At 41.1% G+C, this 21,660-nt stretch overlaps 1 protein-coding gene across 1 annotated transcript in view; it reads left to right on the top strand.

Moving 5' to 3' along the window:
* The window catches only part of PAK5 (p21 (RAC1) activated kinase 5), a 233,821-nt gene that overhangs the window by 180,809 nt on the left and 31,352 nt on the right, over nucleotides 1–21,660 (top strand). The window contains exon 4 of the mRNA XM_006087950.3: nucleotides 13,731–14,516. Coding sequence (XP_006088012.1) covers nucleotides 13,731–14,516 — 786 coding nt within the window. The remainder of the gene's footprint in view (nucleotides 1–13,730; nucleotides 14,517–21,660) is intronic.

Here is a 21,660-nt window from a genome sequence, read left to right as displayed (position 1 = left end):
GAGGGACTTGAATAGACATTCTCCAAAGAAGATATACAAGTAAGTGCTTGAAAAACTTCCCAACATCACTAGTCACTGGGGAAATGCAAATGCAAATCAAAACCACCATGAGATCCCACTTCACATCCATTGGGCTAGCTATTATTTTAAAACATTATTGTAGTGGGAAATAAATGTTCCAGTGATGTGGTGAAGTTGGAGCCCTCATGCACTGCTGATGGGAATGTACTCTGATGTAGCTGCTGTGGAAAACAGTTTTGTGGTTCCTTAAAAGTTAAACAGACTTACCATGTGACCCAGTAATTCCACTTATGGCTATATACTCAAAATAATTGAAAGCAGGGATTCATATACTTGAACACCAGTGTTCACAGTAGTGTTATTCACAATAACCAAAAGGTAATCAACAGATGACAGGAAAAAATATGGATGAACTTTAAAAACATTATGCTAAGTGAAAGAAGCCAGACACAGGGACAAATATTATGATTCCACTTACATAAGGGACCAAGAATAGGCAAATTCACAGAGACAGGAAGTAAATTAGCGGTTCCTAGAAAATGGGGGGCGGTGGAGGGAGAGTTATTTTTAATGGCTACCGTTTCTGTTTGAGACGATGAAAACGTTCTGGAAATACATAATGGTGATGGTTGCACAACAGTGTGAATGTACCTAATGCCACTGAATTATATATTTAAACGTAGTTAAAATGGTTAATGGTATGTGATACCTTACCATGATATTTTTTAATAGCTCTTAAAACAGTAAGCATTTGTTGTTCCTCCCAATTCTGCAAATTTAGGCTGCGCTCAGCTGGCAGGTCTTCCAGTCTCATCTGGACTCACTCATGCCTGTATGTATACTCAACTGCTGAGAGGGCCGGAGGCAGGCTGGGCAAGGATGGCCTCAGCTGGGCTCACCCAGATCTGCTCCACGAGTGTGTCATCATTCCCCAAGCCAGCCCCGGCTTGTTCGCATGGCAGCTGGGCAGGGTCAAAGCTGCACCACCTCTAGAGTTGGGGGTTCAAATAGGCACGCCATCACTTTGTGTGCATTCTCTTGGCCGGAGCAAGTCCTGTGGTCAAAGCCACACAAACAACTGAAATTTGCTCTAGAAAACTGATATTTAATGGCTAAATTAAAAAAAAATTAAGTGATGATAGGAAACTTTGCATAATTACTAAAATGCCCATTTATATAGACGATAAATAGAACCAAACGTCTAACCACAAGGCTATGCCAGTTTAAAATAAGTTTAGCCATAAAGAAAATCTAAAACGAACTCAAAGATAAGGCTTGGCCATACCCCTGCTGATATTTCATGCTGACTCATCCTTTATGGGCAAAAGCAGATGGAGGGTTTAATGATTAGCACAATTTAGGAGCAGCCTGCCACCCCACGACTCATCTCTAGTGAGTTTCCACTCACATAATGTCCCTTTCTCTCCCCACAGCAAGGCTTCCCACTGCCCACCACAGGCACACAAGCCTTTCCCCCTCCAGCAGGCAGCTTCACCTGCGCTGGGACAAAGGGGCCCAGCTTCTAGCTTTCATGTCTCCTTTCTTCTGCATCTCCCTGCTCTAGCCTGGGTGGAGGAGAGGGGTGCATAGATGAAGTGGGCTCCTTAATCTAGGACGGTCAGCAGCCGTGGCTCATCTCAGATCCTGCAGCTGGCCAGCCCAAGCTTGTTCATCTGGGAGAAGCAGGGGACAGAGAGGGTGGCAGTTAGCAAGGCTTCTTGCAGACCAGACAAAGAATGGCTATAAGGTCACTTCTGCCACTTTCTTTTGTGTATGCAGGCCATCCCAGGTTCAAGATTCTACTACCTCCCAATACAAAGACCTGCAAAGTCATGTGGCATGGGGAGGGGGAGTAATTGTGCCTATTCCACAGGCAATCTATCACAGAGACTAATACCCAACTGCATTGCTTGGCCCCTATGTCAGTGGTCGGCAAACTTCGGCTCGCAAGCCACATGCGGCTCTTTGGCCCCTTGAGTGTGGCCACGAAGTTTCAATCGCACTGTATGTGCGCGCCCGCACGTGGTATTTTGTGGAAGAGCCACACTCAAGGGGCCGCAGTTTGCCGACCACTGCCCTATGTGATACATTTTAGTGAATGTGCCTTCTTTTACTCCCTGCATGAGTTTATATCTCACCCTGAGCTATGGAAAAATACAACATTTGTTCATACATGGTCAACTCTACAGATACCCTAAAATCAAGCTGGGATGAGCAGTTCAAAGGTCTCAGTGCTCTGTCTCAGGCATTAGGTGCTCAATATCATTTTTTCTACCAGTACATTATCAGTGCATGTCGAGTTCATATCTCAAATTGCTCCTTGGTATCTCTGAAGCTGCTGTGGATGTCCTGGGCTCCGTGGCCATCGCCAGTTATGAAGAATTAGCCTGGGCATACTTGATGGAAATAGTAAGATAAAGTGTGCCCCTGCTTATTCTCTTTTATTTCTGGTCTGCTTTCAAATTCTGGATCCACTATAATCATTGTTATGATATATTCGTTTAGGTAACTCCAGCTGCTACATCTCAGTAAATAAGCTCAATAAAATAGGAGTGTGTTTCTATATCACTTAATATCCAATGTGGATTTTCCTGACTAGAGAATGGCATTCCACAGGGTCATTAAGTGATGCAGATTCCATCGCCGGGCCCTGGCATCCCCTTAGCACTGAGAGTATCCTGCTAGATCTTATCCATCCTGCTAGAGAGAAGAAAAGGGATTCTTTGTAACTTTGTCCAGGAACGTGATGCACATAACATCCTGCTCAAATCCCATGGGTGAGAATTGGTCCTGTGGTCCATCTAGACGCAAAGAGTTCTGGGAAATGTGGCTTCTGGCTGGGGATGGGGGAGTGGGGAGAGCACACACCTTTGGTGGTCACCTAGTAGCATATCTGCCACATTGAGTAAAAGTACTGATATCTATGCCCCATAGGGGAAGAGAAGGAAACCCTGTTTTACTTCATTTTTATTTTTTTATTGTACAATGTATCAGTGTTTAGAAAAGGTATATTGGTTACCTCCTGTGTCACATTTTTTAGACCCACCTTTTTCACTCTGGCCATTGCTGAGTCAACTGCTACTCACCTCAGTCTCACCATTTACCTCTGCTTTGGGGAAGGGCAATTTCTTTACTATCACCCTCTGGGACACCTGTGGGTGCCCTCAGCCATTCTGAGGCAGGGGATTGGAAGCAGGTTGATAACTACTTCCATGTTCATTCCCTTGAGTGGTCAAGCTCTGAGACTCATTCTTCACAGCTTTTCAAAACACTGAGCCCCGATTGTCCACAGATAATCAGCTGGATAATTCCCCCTTGAACTGGCTTCCCTCCTTCCTGCTGCACCCTCGTCCCTGTGCCTGGACCTCACTTTCCAAAATATACTACTCACATGCAGGTCATTGTCTCGCTCTGCTTTGAGGAACCCAGGCTAGGTCAGATGAATATGGCACATGGAAAGCTTGAAGAATAATATGAAATGCTATTTATTCACTACCCAAGTTAAGAAACATATTGTGGACTCTTGTCTCATGTATCTCAGAGATCTCCCTGCTCTTAGAAATGATTTTTTGTTTGACTAAATGAGTAAATTAATGAGTGGAAATACTAATGCAGACATCATTGTTCCCTAGACACTGAACCGAGAAACAGCCAGCAAACAGTAGCTAAATTTCCAACTACGGCATTCGCAGTCTCCAATGGACTTTTAACTCAAACATAACACACTTTGGTCAAACTGCCTTGAGTTGACTTCAGCCTGGACGCCTCATATCCCAAGCAGCAAGAACCAGGGCTATGAACTGCCCACATTTGCTTTGCCCAGCTAACAGTAAATAGAAAGTCGCCTTCAGGGATTGTCCATGTATGGAACTGGCCACTACTAGTAAATGTGCTGAATTCTCTGCCCTTTAAGAAGCAGAGAAAACGGCAAACACTAGAACATTTTCCAATTAACTTAACGAGGAAATCTTGATTTCTAGAAAATTTAGAAAACCTTTCTTAAATACATCCTACTTTTTTAAATTTGCATAGAACATAATAATTTTAGTTAGTAAAGGAGTTGGTTTCTTTGGATTCCACATAATTGACATGATTATGCGATTTATTTAAAAGGGTCTTAATGGTTAGAAACCCTCACCACCACCTCCACTCTGAGATATCCTGCCCTAAGTCTCATATTATCCTGGAATATGTGATTCTCAATTATTCACCCAATTCATCCCACCCCCTATGGTTACCAAAAAAAGTGGTATGTAGAACATGGAAAGAAAATAGAAGATCTGAGGTCTTTGGGTTTTAAAAAAAGCCAACCACCAGGAAGTCTTTCTTCCCAGAAGGCTCCAAGTATATCAGGTGTGTTCATTTGCTGTGATTATGTTCCCAGCTGTTTCGAGCCACATTCTTTCCTAAAAACAAGGGGATTCGTTGCCCACAAACAGGGCAAGAGTTTAGATAAATTCTTTTTTTTAAAATATATTTTATTGATTTTTTACAGAGAGGAAGGGAGAGAGATAGAGAGTTAGAAACATCGATGAGAGAGAAACATCGACCAGCTGCCTCCTGCACATCTCCTACTGGGGATGTGCCCGCAACCCAGGTACATGCCCTTGACCGGAATCGAACCTGGGACCCCTCAGTCCGCAGGCCGACGCTCTATCCACTGAGCCAAACCGGTTTCGGCAGAGTTTAGATAAATTCTTAAAAGCAGATACTTTCTGAGAGAGTCCTGGTTTGTTGTCGAGTCATGGGACTATTTAGCTCATTGACCTCCTGGCAAGTGTTTACCCAGAAAGACAAAATGAAACACATTCTGGAGGAGGGTGGAAGACATTGTTTTTGAAAAAGAAATGTGAGGTCTTATTAGGGAAAGCTGTTAATTACACCCTCCGTTATTGTCAAGGTTGATACAGCCTGTGAGAGCAGAGGCACTTTTTCATCTCTTCCCGGGAACAAGGGGAGACAGCTGTTCTTAGGGACTGATCCATTATAGCTTATCACCAGCCGACAGCCCGAGGAAGGAGCGCCATGAAATATGCCCACTGTCACCGGGAGCCAGAACAGACGCCGGCCGGGCCAGTCCATGCACAATGGAAAGACAGTGAGAACCGTGGCGTCCAACTCAGATAGATTGGGTTACATTGATTCTTTGTAGTGCTTGGCTGTTCTGCAGCATGAAATTCACTGATCCTCTTGCAGTTATTCTATTATTGATCTCTATAAAACTGCACAATCTTGCTTTAATAAGCATCAGATACTGACAGTAATAAATAGCGGTTCTTACATTTTGAAGCCTGGTTAAACTGTGTTGTAAAATTCCGCACGTTTAGATTTCATGAAAACCGGTCTGCCACTTCTGGTTCCTTAAAGGGGAGCCCATGCCAGAGAAACAAATACTGCCTCCGCTCTCCTTTAACTGGTCTTCCTGATTAGATAAGGCTATTAGACCCTTCTTTTTAAAAATCCAGGGGGTGGGGCATGTCAACAATTTATGTCTAATAAACACTTACATTATGCAAGCCCCTTCTTCCTAACACTGACTTAATAGTTTTCATTGCAAGAGGGAATGGCATGTGCTTTCTTTTTTTTTAATTTCTTTTATTGATTTTTTAGAGAGAAAGGGAGAGGGATAGAGAGTTAGAAACATCGATGAAAGAGAAACATCGATCAGCTGCCTCCTGCACACTCCCTACTGGGTATGTGCCCGCAACCAAGGTACATGCCCTTGACCGGAATCGAACCTGCGACCCTTGAATCTGAAGGCTGACGCTCTATCCACTGAGCCAAACCGGTTAGGGCGGCATGTGCTTTCTTAAGAGTGATCCATTTATACCGCCAGTAAACATTTCAAACACTAAAAAGGAGATTCAAGAAAAACCATGCCTCAGTACACTATGCTTTGGTTTCTTTGATTTTTTAAAAAATTATAGATAAAATTTTCTTTTCAAATGCCTGCAACCACACCTCCCTTCTATGGTACTCGGTTTTTATTCATGAATAATTCTGAGATGCAGAGCTTCACAGTAAGATCATGATGATACAGAAGCAGGAGTTCCAACATGGTGAATCTGTTACAGTCTTCATTTTGGTTAAACATAATAAATATTACACCTTCATAGGAAACAGGAAACTTAAACAGTATGGCTCCCAACAGCCAACTATAACATCATATAATTTTAACATAATATGTATCTATATATTCAACACTGTATGTACATATTAAAATGTATTTAACACTACACTCTTTCTATATATAAAATATAAAATCCCACTATACTGAAAAAGCAATCTCAGTCTAACATTTTCATTATGAAAGTAATCCTGATTGTAGAAATTCTGGAAAATACAATAACCCCATTGAGTGACCAGCAGACAAGCTGGGTTGTTGCCTGGGAGCTTGTTTGAGATCCAGAACCTCAGGCCCCCTCCTGAGACCAATTGGATTAGAATCTGCCTTCAACAGAATCTCCAGGTAATTTGTTTGCACATTAAAGTTTGAAAAGTACCTGTCTAAAATATAAATCACCCTAATCTCCCCACTTAGAGATGACTACTTACAATATTTTACTGCATTTCTAATAACCTTTCTTCTCATATATATATAGTTTCAATATTGAGAATCTAACTTTGTTAATATTTGTGACTCAGACTTTACATTTTTAAAAAGATAACAGAGTGTTGATCATGATTTGAAAGTATTTCATTGTTTTAGATCTAATGAGTAGTATTGAATATATATTAACAGTTGTAATTATTTTGAAGTACATCTGTTTAAATTTAAGACATTTGTATCTAAAATTACTAATAGTCATTTTTAAAGTCTTCTACATCAATTATCCTTTTACATTCAACATATGAAGCTGAGATTTATTCCTTCTATATGTTGCTTGCAACTTCTTTTTTTACCTAAATTATTATCAGCCTAATTTAAAAGTAAATTTTACCCATAAAATTGTTAAATAATTACCATTTATTAGTACTTACTGTATGCCAAGAATCATGCCTGCTTTTCACACAAATTATTTCATTGAATCATCAAAATAATGCTATAAGATAAGGGTTTGTTCTTACCATTTTATGTATTAAGAAACCAAGGCTTTACAACATTAAGTAAGTTGCTCAATATCATATTGCTATGAGCCTAAGATTCAAAACAAAGATAACAAATATTACATTGTTTTTTAAAAATGTTTTTTCCCTCAGTGGATAGTCTTTATTTTTTCTTAATAGCATTTAGCTCATAACAATACTAATATTTCTACTTTCACATTATAAATATAAATAATTTATATTTATAAATATAAACAAATATAAAGAATTCTATTTATGAAGTTTACCACTATAATTTTGTATATGAACTCAACATACTTCTCTGGATGGTGGGAATGCAGACTGATGCAGCCATTATGGAAAACAGTATGGTGTATCCTCAAAAAACTAAATGTGGAACTGCCATTTGACTAAGTAATCTCACTTCTAGGATTATATTTTAAGAAACACAAAACACCAATCAGAAAGAATGCATGCACCCCTATGTTCATAGCAACGCAATTTATAATAGCTAAGATCTGGAAATAGCCCAAGTGTAGTAGATGAATGGATAAAAAAGCTGTGGTATATTTATACCATGGAATGCTATGTAGCAGTAAAAAAGAAGGCTCTCTTACCCTTTGAGACAGCATGGAAGGACCTGGAGTTATTATGCTAAGTGAAATAAGCCAGACAGAGAAATGCAAGCATTATATGATCTCACTCATATACGGAATCAAATGAACAAAATAAACAAATAAACAAAATAGATCCAGAGTCATAGAAGTATGGAACAAACCGTTGAATCTCAGAGGGAAGGTGGGAGTGGGTGAGTGGATGAGTGGGTGGGTGGATGGGTGGGTGGGAAGAGATCAACCAACAAACTTATATGCATATATATGCACTAGGGGCCCAGTGCACAAATTCGTGCACCTTGAAAGGAACTGTGGGCCACCGTGGGCACAGGGACGGGTCTTGGCCGGTCCTCTGTGCCCCTGCCCAGCCCCTCCCACCACGGCCCCCAGTCCTCTGTCTGCTGGTAGCCCTGCTCCTGCTGCCACCGCTCCCATGCGCTGATGGCACTGGCTCTGCTAGCACCTGCTGACAGTGGTCATTGACCCATTTTTGATGGGTTATGATATCACACATCAAGCCTTTGCATTGCCAACTGGTGCTAATTTGTTTAGCTCAAGAGTCTGAAGAGAACCTTGGGAAGAAAGCTAGACTGGGAGAAAGTGGATTTGTATTTCAATCCCAGGTCTGTGTCATACCAGTTGGCAAAGTCAGCTGAGTCAGTTTTGCTCAGTAAAAGGAGATGACCTAGATGTTCTCTAGATTCCTTCCAACATTAAGATACTGGAAATGATTCTGTGGTCCTAGACCTGAATATTTCATGTATTCAGAGGTGTGAAACATGAAGGTAGACAGAAAAGATTAATTGAAATGCTAAGACAGATAGCATTCAGAGAAATGATTCCCCCCTTCCAGGATATAGACCCAAAAATAAATTAAATATGAAAAATTCTAATATAGTTAACTATTATTTGGCAAGTTCAGGGAAAGTCTGGATAATATTTTTTGTAGAAGGATTTTTTCAAATAGGTCTGATAATTCAGAAGATACTTAAAGACCTTGGCATACCTTACAGTCATTATTCATGTGGCCCATCAGTTAACACAGATGCCTGGGATGAAAAAATACCAGAAAGCTACCATGAATTTCTTATGTCAGTTTCTTTGCATAATCTGCCTATTGTTCATAAGAGAGAATAAGAATATGCACAGGGTAATTTCTATCCAGAATTCTGGCTAAAAAGACTTTTAGTTGATATGCTGTGATATAAACAAACTGATGCTATTTTCTTAAAAATTCCTGCAAATAATAGTTAAGAGGAGACCAACAGTTTAAAACCACAGAGAGTAACAGTACATATGTCTAAGAGGGTTTGGAGAGCATCCTGAGAAAATAGAAAGAGAGGTTGTAAACAGGTAAAATACACCTGAAATGCAATAGGAAGCTGCTCAAATAGACATGATATTTTTGAGGGTGAATTATTAGCATTCATATTTAATGCATTGAAAGATGCCCATTTCATCTTTTCCCCTTCCTGGGCTGCTCACTCTTCCCTATTCACATGTATTATTCCTCTACATTTATCTGTTGGGGCGAGCATGAAACATTGCTGCTCTGAGAAAAGGTATACACACACACACACATACATATACATATACCGCTGTCTGGGGGAGGCTCCAACAGAATATCACCAACTTTGGCAATCAGCCAATCAATTTAAACCCTCCCACATACAACCACAACATATATAATGGAACACTATTCAGTGATAAAAAGTAATCATGAAAAAATATGCTATTAGTTCACAGAACAACCTGGATAAACCTCAAAATGCCTTATGCTAAGTGAAAGAAGGCAGACCAAAAGTCTCCAGAGTGTGTAATTTCATTCATATAATATTCCAGAAGAGGCAAAACAATAAAGATGCAAAAAAAGACCAGTGATACCAAGGGTTTAGAAGGTAGTGTCTGACTAAGGGAAGCTCAGGAGATTTGGGGTTAGCAGAGGAACTAATCTGTATGGCACTGTAATGGTGAATACATGATGCTTTGTATATGTCAATACCCATAGAACTTTCCAGCACAAAGAGTGCACTGATGCATGCATTTTTTAAGTCAACCAGATCAGAGGATCCCACAGTGGAATGCAGACTGTGACCCCCCCCCAAAAAAAAAATCTAACTATTACCTATATCTGACTAACATAATCTCATTAAAGGGAGTGTGGGGGGAAAGTAACTTTGGAAAACAGTGCTTTGAATGGAAACTGTAAGACTAAAGTAAAAAAGAACTCTATATAAGAACTATACTCTGGTTGGCTGTTGTTTCCCATGCTGGTATGGGTCAATATTCTGAAGCTGCTGTACATGTATACTGGGATTGAATAAGTAAATGAATAACAGGTGGTGAGATCCAGGTTTTTCACTGTCAGAACCGGAGGGGAGGGGCAGTTACAGATAAGGGGAAAGCTAGAATGAACCATGCGGTACTAGACTAGGTTCAGAGACAATAGTATAAATTCATGTTTAGCTTAATATAGACACAGATGGGTAGATATAAATATAGAAGGTGCATTTACCTGTGTAAGTATACATGTATACATTTCCTCATCATGTGCATGAGAGGGCCAGGAAGCTATGGCACCCCAGTAGCAATGAGCACACCCAGCACCCAGATTCTAGTTTCTAATATCATTCTCCAATAACAAGGCTCCTTGGGAAAATGGCTGATTTTAGGGCAAAGCAAGGACAATATAAGGGAAGCCTGAAGAATCTTAGAGGGCCAGAAAGTAAGAACTATTCAAAAAAAGAAAAAGATGGGGAGCTTGTCAAAGTGACATAGCAGCCAGACTTAGAGAATTCTCAATAACCAAAGATGGAATCATTTGAGCAACAAAACAAATAATATAGCATTGGATTATAACCCAAAGTATAAGGTAAGTATCCATGATTCCATTCATACTAATACAAATAAATGATTGAATAAATAAGCAAATATGGAGAATAGATAAGTCCCCTGTGCATAAGAATTCAAAATACTCTTAAGGGCTTGGCTCCTCTTCCCTTGAGTATGGGCTGCACTGTGTCTTACTTCCAAAGAGTGAAATATGGAAAGGGTGTGGGATAATGTAACTTCACAGTGTGGAAACCTGGCAGACACTACCTCAGCCAGGCGATCAAGGTCAGCATCATCAGTGGTAAGTCATGTTGGTGGTGTGTACCCTGGATATGATGTAATGAAATTAGCTCATTACTGTGGGGCGCGGTTACGGTGTTTTGGCCAGGTTCAAGCCTCGGACTAATGAAAGGACAGGGTCCTCTCATTGCCACGTGCATGTCCCAGCTGGAGGGCAGGGCCCTCCCAGGACAATTATAGCCAACAGCTATGGTGGTAAGCTTGAACCTATGGTCCGAACATGTAGCCCCACGTGCCTTGTGATAGAGTTCGGGTGCATGTAGTTGAGTGAGGTTGAAACTCACGAGAATGCTGTAAACAACGTGATCACGCCCCTACTTTGCCTCGTGGCATCTGCTATAAAATAAAGACACAGCTTGTGGGCGCTGTCATTGTCTCCTCATCAGGGAGGCAGCGTCCCACTGATACCCAGCTATTATTCTCTTGTCTGTCTTTCCTTAATCCTTTCACCCCCCCTCTCGGGATCACCCTTGGTCGTGCTGGCGTGGCACACATTACTTTGTGGTCTTCCTCCCCAAAACCAATAACCCCCGTGTAATCATGAGAAAAACTTCAGACACCCCCAATTGAGGGACATTCTGCAAAATATCTTAAAACTGTCAAGGTCATCAACAACAAGGGAATTCTGAAAATTTGTCACAGACCAAAGGAGACATGACAAATAAATGTAATGAGGTGTACTGAGTGGGGCCCTAGAAAACTAGGAAAAAAATGAAATCTGCATCAATTGTGGAGTTTAGCTAATAGCAATGCAAGGTGTTAGCATGGGGAAACTGGGTGAAGGATGAATGAGAACTCTATTCTCTTTGCAACTACTCTGTTAATCTAAAAGTATTCAAAAAGTAAAAGTTTATTAAAAGGAAAATGGTAAAGACCAAAAGTATTAGTCCAGGGTTAATTTGGAGAATGGGACAAGACCTTGTCTTTCACTATATATCCATAGTGAAATGGATATATATGTCCATTTCAGAGAGGAAGGGAGAGAGAGAGAGAGAGAGAGAGAGAGAGAGAGAGAGAGAGAGAGAAACATCAATGATGAGAAAAGATCTTTGATCTGCTGTCTCCTGCATGCCCCACACTGGGGATCAAGCATGCAACCATATGTGCCCTGACCAGGAATTGACCATGACCTCCTGGTTCATAGGTCAGTGCTCAACCACTGAGCCATACCGGCTGGGCCATTATGTATAGTTTTGTAAGCACTAATCTAGGAAAACATTTTCTGGATAACTTTGGCTTTTTCCCCAGTTTAAAATCTTCTTTCTATTGTACTGACTGAGATGGTGTTGAACTCCTTGCTATTTGCTCAAAGACATTTTTATCTTAAAATCCTGGAAGTCTGAAGTCACGACACTTTGTTCTTTTGTCCGCCCCCAACATATTTTGCTGCAAACCTTGTCATCATCAAGGTGCAGCCCACTGGCTTTGTAAGTGGTTTGTGACTTCCTTCTGCTCTTGGTATTCCAGTTCTATTTAGGTCCATTAAAGGGAGCATGTGGGCTTGACAATTTGTCACCAAGATTCAGGTACACCTACCTCATTACCAAGCCCCCAAAGTTCAGTGATGATGCTACATAGAATTGTGGCCATAACAAGTATTGCAGTTATCTACACTAAATAAAAGAGAAACATGCAAATTGGTGTCACTCCACTACACCTACCAGCCAATCAGGATGAGTATGCAAATTAACCCAACAAAGATGGCAGTTAATTTGCATATGCAGGCGCAGAGAGAAGACTGAAGGCTCCAGCCTGAGCAAAGACTGAAGACAACTGAAAACTGAAGAGGCTTGGCTTCTCTGCTGTGGCCAGAACGAAGGCCTGGGTCCTGGGTGCCAGAGGAAAACCAGTGCCGGCAGCCAGGGGAAGGAAGGCCTATTGCACAAATCTCTTCATGCAATGGGCCTCTAGTATACTTAATAAAACATCATATTTGATCATGAATTAAATCACTTGAGTAATTTTCATGCTGCTCCCTGTTTACAGTCCAGAAAGTTCTGTTTTCTTCTAGAAAATCTAATAACTTCAATTGTTATGTGTTTCCCATGAAAAGGTAAAAAAAAAAAAGTGCAAACATTTCTGGGTGTGTTAATATTCAAGTAACAATGTTTACTGGGTTTGCAAATAATCTGGATAATGAATATAAACACACGATAAAACTTCTTTTACAACCAAACAATTATAGACTATTAAAATGATAACACCAGCTTATTGTTAGGTGATGGGGGTTGATTATTTAAGCGGAGGGATTTCCCATGAACTGGTAAATAAGATCATGCTAGCCAAAAATAGTCTCCTAAATGGCATTCTTTTCCATTTTCCCCCTTCATTCTTATTGTTGACACTATTGCAAATGTCCCCATTTCCCCCCAACTGGCCACCCTCCACTAAATGGTTTTTGATGTTTAATTGATCTTTCTGTTGAGATAGGTAAGGAAAGTTTTACAATTTGAGATTATTATTGAAATATTTTATTTCACCACTGAAGTCAATCAACAGTTTTTTGATTTTTAACTTTTTAAGTTTTTCGTTGGTTTGTTTGTTTTGTTAGTCCTCACCTGCAGCTATTTTGCCATTGATTTTTAGGGAGAGTGGAAGAGAGAGGGAAAGACAGAGAAACATGGATGTGAGAGAAACACATAGACTGGTTGCCTCCTGCATGGGCCCGGACTAAGGCCTGGGTCGGCAGGAGCCTGCAACCAAAGTACATGCCCTTGACTGGAATCAAACCCGGGACCCTTAGGTCTGCAGGCCAATGCTCTATCCACTGAGTCAAACCGGCTAGGGCTTTAAATCATTTTTTAATGAAATGTTCTTCTGGGGTCCGTTTTCCTCTGGTTTAAATTGGATGGGGGTGGGCATGGGATTCCTCCACCAATTGTTTGCTTTAAACAGTATTCCCTTTATTATTCCCAGACAATCGTTCGAGGAAACAAACCCTGCCAGGAATCCTCCATCAACGGCCTCCTGGAGGATTTCGACAACATCTCGGTGACCCGCTCCAACTCCCTAAGGAAAGAGAGCCCGCCCACCCCGGACCAGGGCGCCGCGGGCCATGGCCCAGGCCACCGGGAAGAGAACGGCTTCATCACCTTCTCACAGTATTCCAGCGAATCCGACACCACCGCCGACTACTCCACCGACAGGTACCGCGACAAGAGTCTCTATGGAGACGATTTGGATCCGTTTTATAAAGGCAGCCATGCGGCCAAGCAGAATGGGCACGTGATGAAAATGAAACACGGGGAAGCCTACTATTCTGACATGAAGCCCCTGAAATCCGACCTGGCCCGATTCCCCATCGATTATCACACACACTTGGACTCACTGAGCAAACCCAGTGACTACAGTGACCTCAAGTGGGAGTACCAGAGAGCCTCGAGCAGCTCGCCTCTGGATTACCCGTTCCAATTCACGCCTTCCAGAACTGCAGGGACCGGCGGCTGCTCCAAGGAGAGCCTGGCCTACAGCGAGAGCGAATGGGGGCCCAGCCTGGATGACTACGATCGGAGGCCAAAGTCATCGTACCTGAATCAGACCAGCCCGCAGCCCGCCATGCGGCAGAGGTCCAGGTCGGGCTCGGGGCTCCAGGAACCGATGATGCCCTTCGGAGCAAGTGCATTTAAAACCCACCCCCAGGGACACACGTACAACTCCTACACCTACCCTCGCTTGTCCGAGCCCACAATGTGCATTGCCAAGGTAACGTCCTCTGCCTCCTTGCCTCCAGAGTGGGGGACCCTCCACCAAGGTGGTGCGAGCACCGCCTTCTTATATAGTCAGATTCTCAAGTGCTGGGTTGCCTTGTAAGTGAGAATCCATATGGAAATTCTGATTTCCATCCCCCAGCCCCGAGAGCCGAAAATTTAGGGCAAGACACATTTATTCATTAAAGTAAAGGTCTGTGGGGGATCGTCTATGGGGTTTCTAGTTAAAAGGCCAAAAATCGTGTTTATTTGAAAGAACTTAGTACAACATGAGCACATCGCATTTATCGTAACGTCTCTGTGAAGGAGTACATGATGTAGATCGTTAGATGGAATAATACAGTGGTTCCTGCATTCTGAAAAAAATTTATGTGGCTCTGCTGAAAAGGAAAAAAAAAATCAGGATAATGCAGTAAGTTTTTAATAAAGTTAATTTTATTCCACTTGAGGGACAATTCTTCATTTGAGAGTATGTTCTTTCTATTATTGTTGTCTTAAAATATCTTTTTTTGTTTGTTTTAAATTTGGGGATTATAGATAGAAGCTGGTTGCTGGGCCTTTTTCTGTGCTTTTTATTTTATTTTGTTTTGTTGTAACTCCTTTGTTGGTTAAATAAGTTTAAATGTCAGCTGCTGCAAATTCTTTTTGAAATTGGGGACCACTGTTGTAGAAGTTCCTGAACCTGAACGTACTCACTTGGAAAAATACCTTGGAGAGTGTGCAAGTGGTTTACTTTCCCATGGTAACTTAGAAATATTTCTGCTACCTCAGCTGTATAGCGAAGTGAAAATGGGGCATTTGGTGATGGGCTGTGGATTCCATAGAGGTCTCAGACTAGTTGAGAGGGACGTGACTTCTAGTAGCGTGATCATGCATGCTGTACCAAACGCTCTCTCTTCAGCAGCTTGATGGGAGGCGAGCCCTTGGGGGATGTCCCCTTGGGGGATGTCCGACTGCTTGTTTTATTGATTGTACATAGTCAATATTTTTCTTTACTTACTATTTCTCATAAACCCAACCCAATGTGTTGAAGTCATTTACAGACATGCTGGTAGTGACTTTAACCATACCTTTAGAGAGAGAAAAAAAAACACAGCAAAAACTCTCACTTTAGTTTCCAATACATAAAATGAGAAACAAAGACTTGAAATATATACATCTAGTTAAAATTTAAATATTGAGAATGTTTTTCATCTTGCTATGTGAGTTATTTGAACTCCCATGATCAGGGTAACATGACTGCCTTTACTTCTTATGTTTTTACCAGGGCAATTGTTGGAAAGAGGTCTATCTAATTGACCAGCACAAAAATCTCATACACATGATGTATGAGATGGTTTATTAGATTTCCTGTGCATATCACTCACCTGAGGGAACCCCTTGGTAGTTCTAGAGTGAAATAAGGGAATCAACACATACCAGAGCTGAACCTGGTAACATCCGCAGGTTTGGAACAGCAGTGGTTACTTTATGTAACAGTAAAGAATGTTTTTCTCCTTCGCTGAGGTCTAATTGACAAAATTTAAAGATAATTAAAATTTACAACATGATGATTTGATATATGTAAACATTGTGAAATTCTCTTCCGACATAATTAAGACATCCATCACCTTACATATTTACTTTTATCAGGGGGAGAACATTTAAGTTCTAATCTCTTTGCAGATTTCAATTATACAGTAGAATTCTATCATCATCATGTTATACATTACGTCCTCAGACCTCATTCATCTTATTACTAAAGATTTGTACCCTTTACCAACTTATTGCTCCTCGCCCTTGTCTCTGACAATCACTTTTCTATTCTCTGTTTTGATTTCTACCTTTTTAAAAAAAGATTCTACATATAAGTGATATTTCACTTACCATAATGCCTGGCTGGAACTCTCATTTATTGCAAATGGCAGAATTATTTCTTCTCTTTTAAGGCTGAATAATATTCTATTGTATATATATTTTCTTGATCCACATTTTATTGAACCATTCATCTGTTTATGGACACATGACTTGTTTCCATACCTTGACTATTGTTAATAGTGCATTGGTCATGAGGGTATAGTTATCTCTTCCACATAAAGATGATGTTTCCTTTGAATATATATCCAGAAGTGGAAATGCCAGATCAGATGGTAGTTTTATTTTTAATTTCTTGAAAACCTTTATTCTATTTCCCATAGTGGCTGTACCAGTTTACGTTCCCATCAATAGTTACAATGGTTCTTTCCCCTCACATCCTTGCTAGCATTTTAAATCTCTTGTCTATTTGATAATGGCTATCCTAACAACAGAAAGATATCTCATTGTGGTTTTGATTTATAGTTTCCTGATGATTAGTGATGAAGAGCACCTTTTTATGTATCTGTTGGAGATTTGTATGTCTTCTTTAGAAAAATGTCTATTCAGATTCTTTGCCCATTTTTTTAAATTGGGTTATTTGTGCGTTTTGTGGTATGTGTGTTTTTCTAATTGTTTGAATTACTTGTATATTTTGGATACAAATATCAGATATTTGTATCAGATATTTGGTTTTATCTTTATCAGATGTGTGGTTTACAAATACTTTCTCCCATTCCATAGGTTGCCTTTTCATTTTTGTTGATAGTTTCCTCTGCAGAGCAAAACTTTTTTAGTTTAATTTAGTCCCACTTGTTTATTTTTGTTTTTGTTGCCTTTTCCTTTGGTGCTAAATCCAGAAAGTTGTTGCCAAGACCAATGTTGAAAACCTTGTCCCCTATGTTTTCTTCTAGGAGCTTTATGATTTCAGGTCTTACATTCAAGTCTTTAACCCATTTTTAGTTGATGTTGTGTATGTTATAAGATTAGGGTCCAGTTTTTTTTTTTTTTTTTACACATGGCTAATCAGTTTTCCCAGCATTATTTATTGAACAGACTATTTTTCCCCATTGCATATTCTTATATCCTTTATCATAAATTAATTGACCATATTTCTGAGCTCTCTATTTATTACACTGATCTATGTGTCTGTTTTTATGCCAATACTATATTGTTTTGATTATTCTTACTTTGTAATGTAGTTTGAAATCAAGAAATGTGACACCTCCAGTTTTGTTCTTCTTTCTCAGGATTATTTTGGCTATTTTGGATCAAATATGATTTGTGTGTGTATGTGTGTGTGTGTGTGTGATGCTCACATCTCCAATAATAAGAGAAAGCACAAATCTCATGTAAATCTTCAGATAGAGCAAAAATGAGGAAGTGTGTGTGGGTGTGTATTTGACATGAGTTTGACAACATTTGGCCAAATTGAAAAAAAATACTGTTAACCCACAATTCAAAAAAAACACACAAAACCCTCCTCCAGTGTGTTCTACCTACCTAATTTTTCTATTAATGTAACAGGAATCGAGGATGTTATGACATCCATAGATATTGGCATGCATCTTCCTATTTTTGAATGATTTGCTGGGGCTTAAGCAAAAATTAAGAAAATATAAAACCAGCTCTGGCTGGGTGGCTCAGCATCACCCTGTGCACCAAGAGGTTGCAGATTCGATTCTGGGTCAGGGCACATATCCAGGCTGTGAGTTCAAACCCCAGTCAGGGCACCTACAGGAGGCAACCAATCAATGTTTCTCTCTCTCTCTCTCATCCCCTCTTTCTCTCAAATCAATAATAAAAAAAACCCACATATCCTTATATGCATAACTCATGGACACAGACAATAATGTGCTGAAGGACTATGAGAGGTGGAGACAGGGTGCAGGGAGGCAAAGAGGGAAAAGTGAGGGACATCTGTAATAGAATCAACAATAAGAGAAAGCACAACATATCCTCCGGTGAGGATTTACAAAGGAAAGGTGAAGCCAAACAAAAGCCATGTAGTACCATTCAGCCCTCAGAACTATCAAAAGGGCCACATGTGGAGGGAGAACACTTTCCACCCTCTCCTGCAGGCAAGTCTGCCGCATAGGGAGGGAAAATGGCTGGAGATATTGTCCCCAGGCATTTGTTTTTGCTCCTTCTGATGCTCTCCAGGTACCAAGCAGCTGCCGGCTAGAGTGTCTTGTCTGGCTCAGCACATCCATTCGCTGGTCTGTCTCCAACCCCCGAGAAGCCCTCAACAAAATCACAGCTCTGCCAGTTCTGAGCACTCTCTGTGCTGCCTTGCACCGCGCAGCCCTGTGAAGCAGGCTCTCTTGCCCTCTTCATCCAGATGAGGGAATGGGCTTTGAGAGGCTCAACAACAGCTGGGTCAGTCAGCTCAGAGCAGAGCTGGGACCCAGCTTTCTAGGCTCAGTCCCTTCACTGACATTGGCTACATCCCTGAATGGCTTAGGAATAGCCTCTGTGGGCACCAAGCCTTACAGGCTCCTTTTGACACCTGCAGCAATGAGGTTCCCTTGGGTTGCATCATCCTGTCTCACTCTATAGCAGGATTTCTCAATCTCGACACTATGCATGTTTAGGGCCTGATAATTCTTTGTTGTGGGGGGCTGTCCTGGGCGCTGTAGGGTGTTTAGTAGCATCCCTCACTCTTAACAACCAAAATGTCTCCAGACACTGCCAAATGTCCCAGGGTGGGGCAGGCGGAGCAAATGCAGCCACAGTTGAGAACTACCTATGGCTCCTGTTTCTCCAGGACTTTTTGGCAGCTAAGGCTCCCAGGGTTTGAGTCCTGATATTGTCCCTTAAAACTGGGTAGATAAACTGCATGCCTGTGCCTCTACTTCTTTATCTATACAATGGGGATAAAGAGCATCCCTGTCTTATCATGTTGTGCGAGGGTTAAGTTAGTAATGCACAGAGTCTATGTGCATCAGTCTACGTGTGCAGTAGGTGGATGGATGGCGTCTGTGATGTGGTGCTGAGGGTGACTCCGTGCCAGCACTGTGCTAAGCATCTTAGACAGTAACCAATTTAGAAGAACTCAAAGCTCATTTCTTTTACCATCAAGAAGCTGAGACAGTCCAGCCAGTGTTGCTCTGTAACTGAGCATCGGCCTATGATCCAGGAGGTCACAGGTTTATTCATTTCTTTAAATTACTAGGGTTTCCTATTTGTAGAGATCATAAGCCTCTTGTCTGAACTCTCTCGGTGTGAGCTTGCCGTATGTTTTGTAAGGCAGGGAAGGGCATGACTCTTCCAACTCTGTGTCATAAGGTGTAAATTCCTATGTGCCTAAGTAGGAATCCAATGTCATGGTGTGGGAGACTGGCTTGCAAAAAAATGCTAAATATGGTGAATGACTTTCTGCTCTATGCAGTTTGGAAATCCAGCAATTGCCTGACCATCCGGAACTTCACTTACTTCCTAAGCATCCTGCATCAGGGTCTTCAGTAGATACCTTGAAGCATTAGCCCCCCGCGCCCCCCACTCCCCAACACACACACACACACACACACACGCACACGCACACACACCGCTCTGTCCAGAACAATCCAGCCACGGCCTCCCTGTCACCGGTACAGAAGGCCACAGTGACAAATAGATGCTGAAGCAGGATTTCCCCCCCTTTCTTTTCTTTCTCCCCCCTCCCCCCACCAACCCTATTTTTCCAGCCTTGGCATAAAATGGTCAAATGATGTTCTACTGCAGAATTCAATTTCACAGTTCAGTTAGGTCCTTGATTACACTGCCAAATTCAGATTAATGTGCATTTAACTAACATGGATCAGGGGAATTCTGGCTGACAGCCAGCTGTAATCAGAGCTATTGATAGCTGTGTGGAGTTTTATGCCCTGTCCACCGCTGGTGAAATTGATTGATTAAATGAATTCATTGCTATAATTACGTTTAATTTTGATACATCACAAGCCTGTGTCTGACCCTATCCTTGGAGATATCGTGTGCATTGTGGAAGGGTAGTTTGGCAGCGCTGTTAACCGGGAATTATTTACTTCCATGTAGTACAGCCTTTTGTTTTTGTTTTTGTCCTTCTTACTTTTTGATTGGGTTTGAATAGAGCCATGAAAAAGCACAGTTTTTTAAGAATTCATTTATATGGTATACTAAAAGGCCCCAGGAAACTAAACAATGAATGGATGTCATTAGCTATTTCAGAGAGAAAGGAAACCAAGACTGCTTGCGCATTCTTTCAGCATTTTAAAAGGTCCCTGTAGGGAGAATTCCTTCTCGGAAGGTATCCAATTTTCAATGACAATTAGTGGCCTTGGAACAGCAGCTAAGCAGTTTAGCAGCCTGGGTGATAATTTGCCCAAATGATCCAGCCTTCTCTTAGTACATCTCGCCATATGGAAACCCCTCTCAAAAGTATGCAGACCATGGTCTCATTTCTATGAAGTTACTCTATCACCAAACTGCAGGGCTGCTCTCTTTGGAGGCGTGGGGAATAGACTTCCTAGTCTCTCTTCATTGTTTTCACTCCTTCACAGCAGATTCCCACACCTGCTCTGGTCCCTGTACCTTTGCAATAGGTCTTCAAAGGTAAATTACTTGCTTAGATCTTTTGGAAATGGTTTGGGGTGTGGATGGTGGGAGGTTCATTGGATTCGTTTATTAAATATCTGTACCTTTTGCTCATCCAAGTCCACTGCATTGTGGAATTCATCCCCACATCTCTCTCGTGATACTATAGGCCTGCTCATATGGACTCCACATATACTCCATTTTTTCTTGAATATACTACAGGTTGTAGAAAAGGTTGCATAGTTCAAGCTTTATACCTTCGCAAGTCTTTCTTACATGCACGAATGTGTGTGTATGTGCAAAACAGTATCAATGGACAAATTCATCCTTTATGTTTCACTCACTTCCAAATATTGGATATCATGGGAAAGACTATTTAGAGCAGGACAATTAAATAATTCTAACAGTTTAAGAACCATGTAAGAGCCAGGAAGCCGTGTTACAAAAGAAAGCTTGGGCTTTCTTGTTTGGAAGAGTCCATAGAAGAATGTTTGGGCATTATTGTAGCTGAACACAGCATTCTGCCCTGGCCAAAGCAGAAACGAAAGCGATAGATTATGCACATAGATGACCATTTCAGTTTGCTCTGATGATTATTATTTTTGTATATTTTGAGCTTATTTCTCTAAGCCAAGACTGTTTTTAAAAAAACAAAACAAAACAAAAAAACACAACACTTAGGGTATCTTCATCCTGAGAGCACATGTATGGCTTTCCCTTCCTCTCCCCCCCACCCGCCACTGCACGTACCA

This window comes from Myotis lucifugus, unplaced genomic scaffold (genome assembly GCF_000147115.1).
Source record: "Myotis lucifugus unplaced genomic scaffold, Myoluc2.0 scaffold_42, whole genome shotgun sequence".
Lineage (NCBI taxonomy): Eukaryota > Metazoa > Chordata > Mammalia > Chiroptera > Vespertilionidae > Myotis > Myotis lucifugus.
This window is presented reverse-complemented; position numbering and strand designations above follow the sequence as displayed.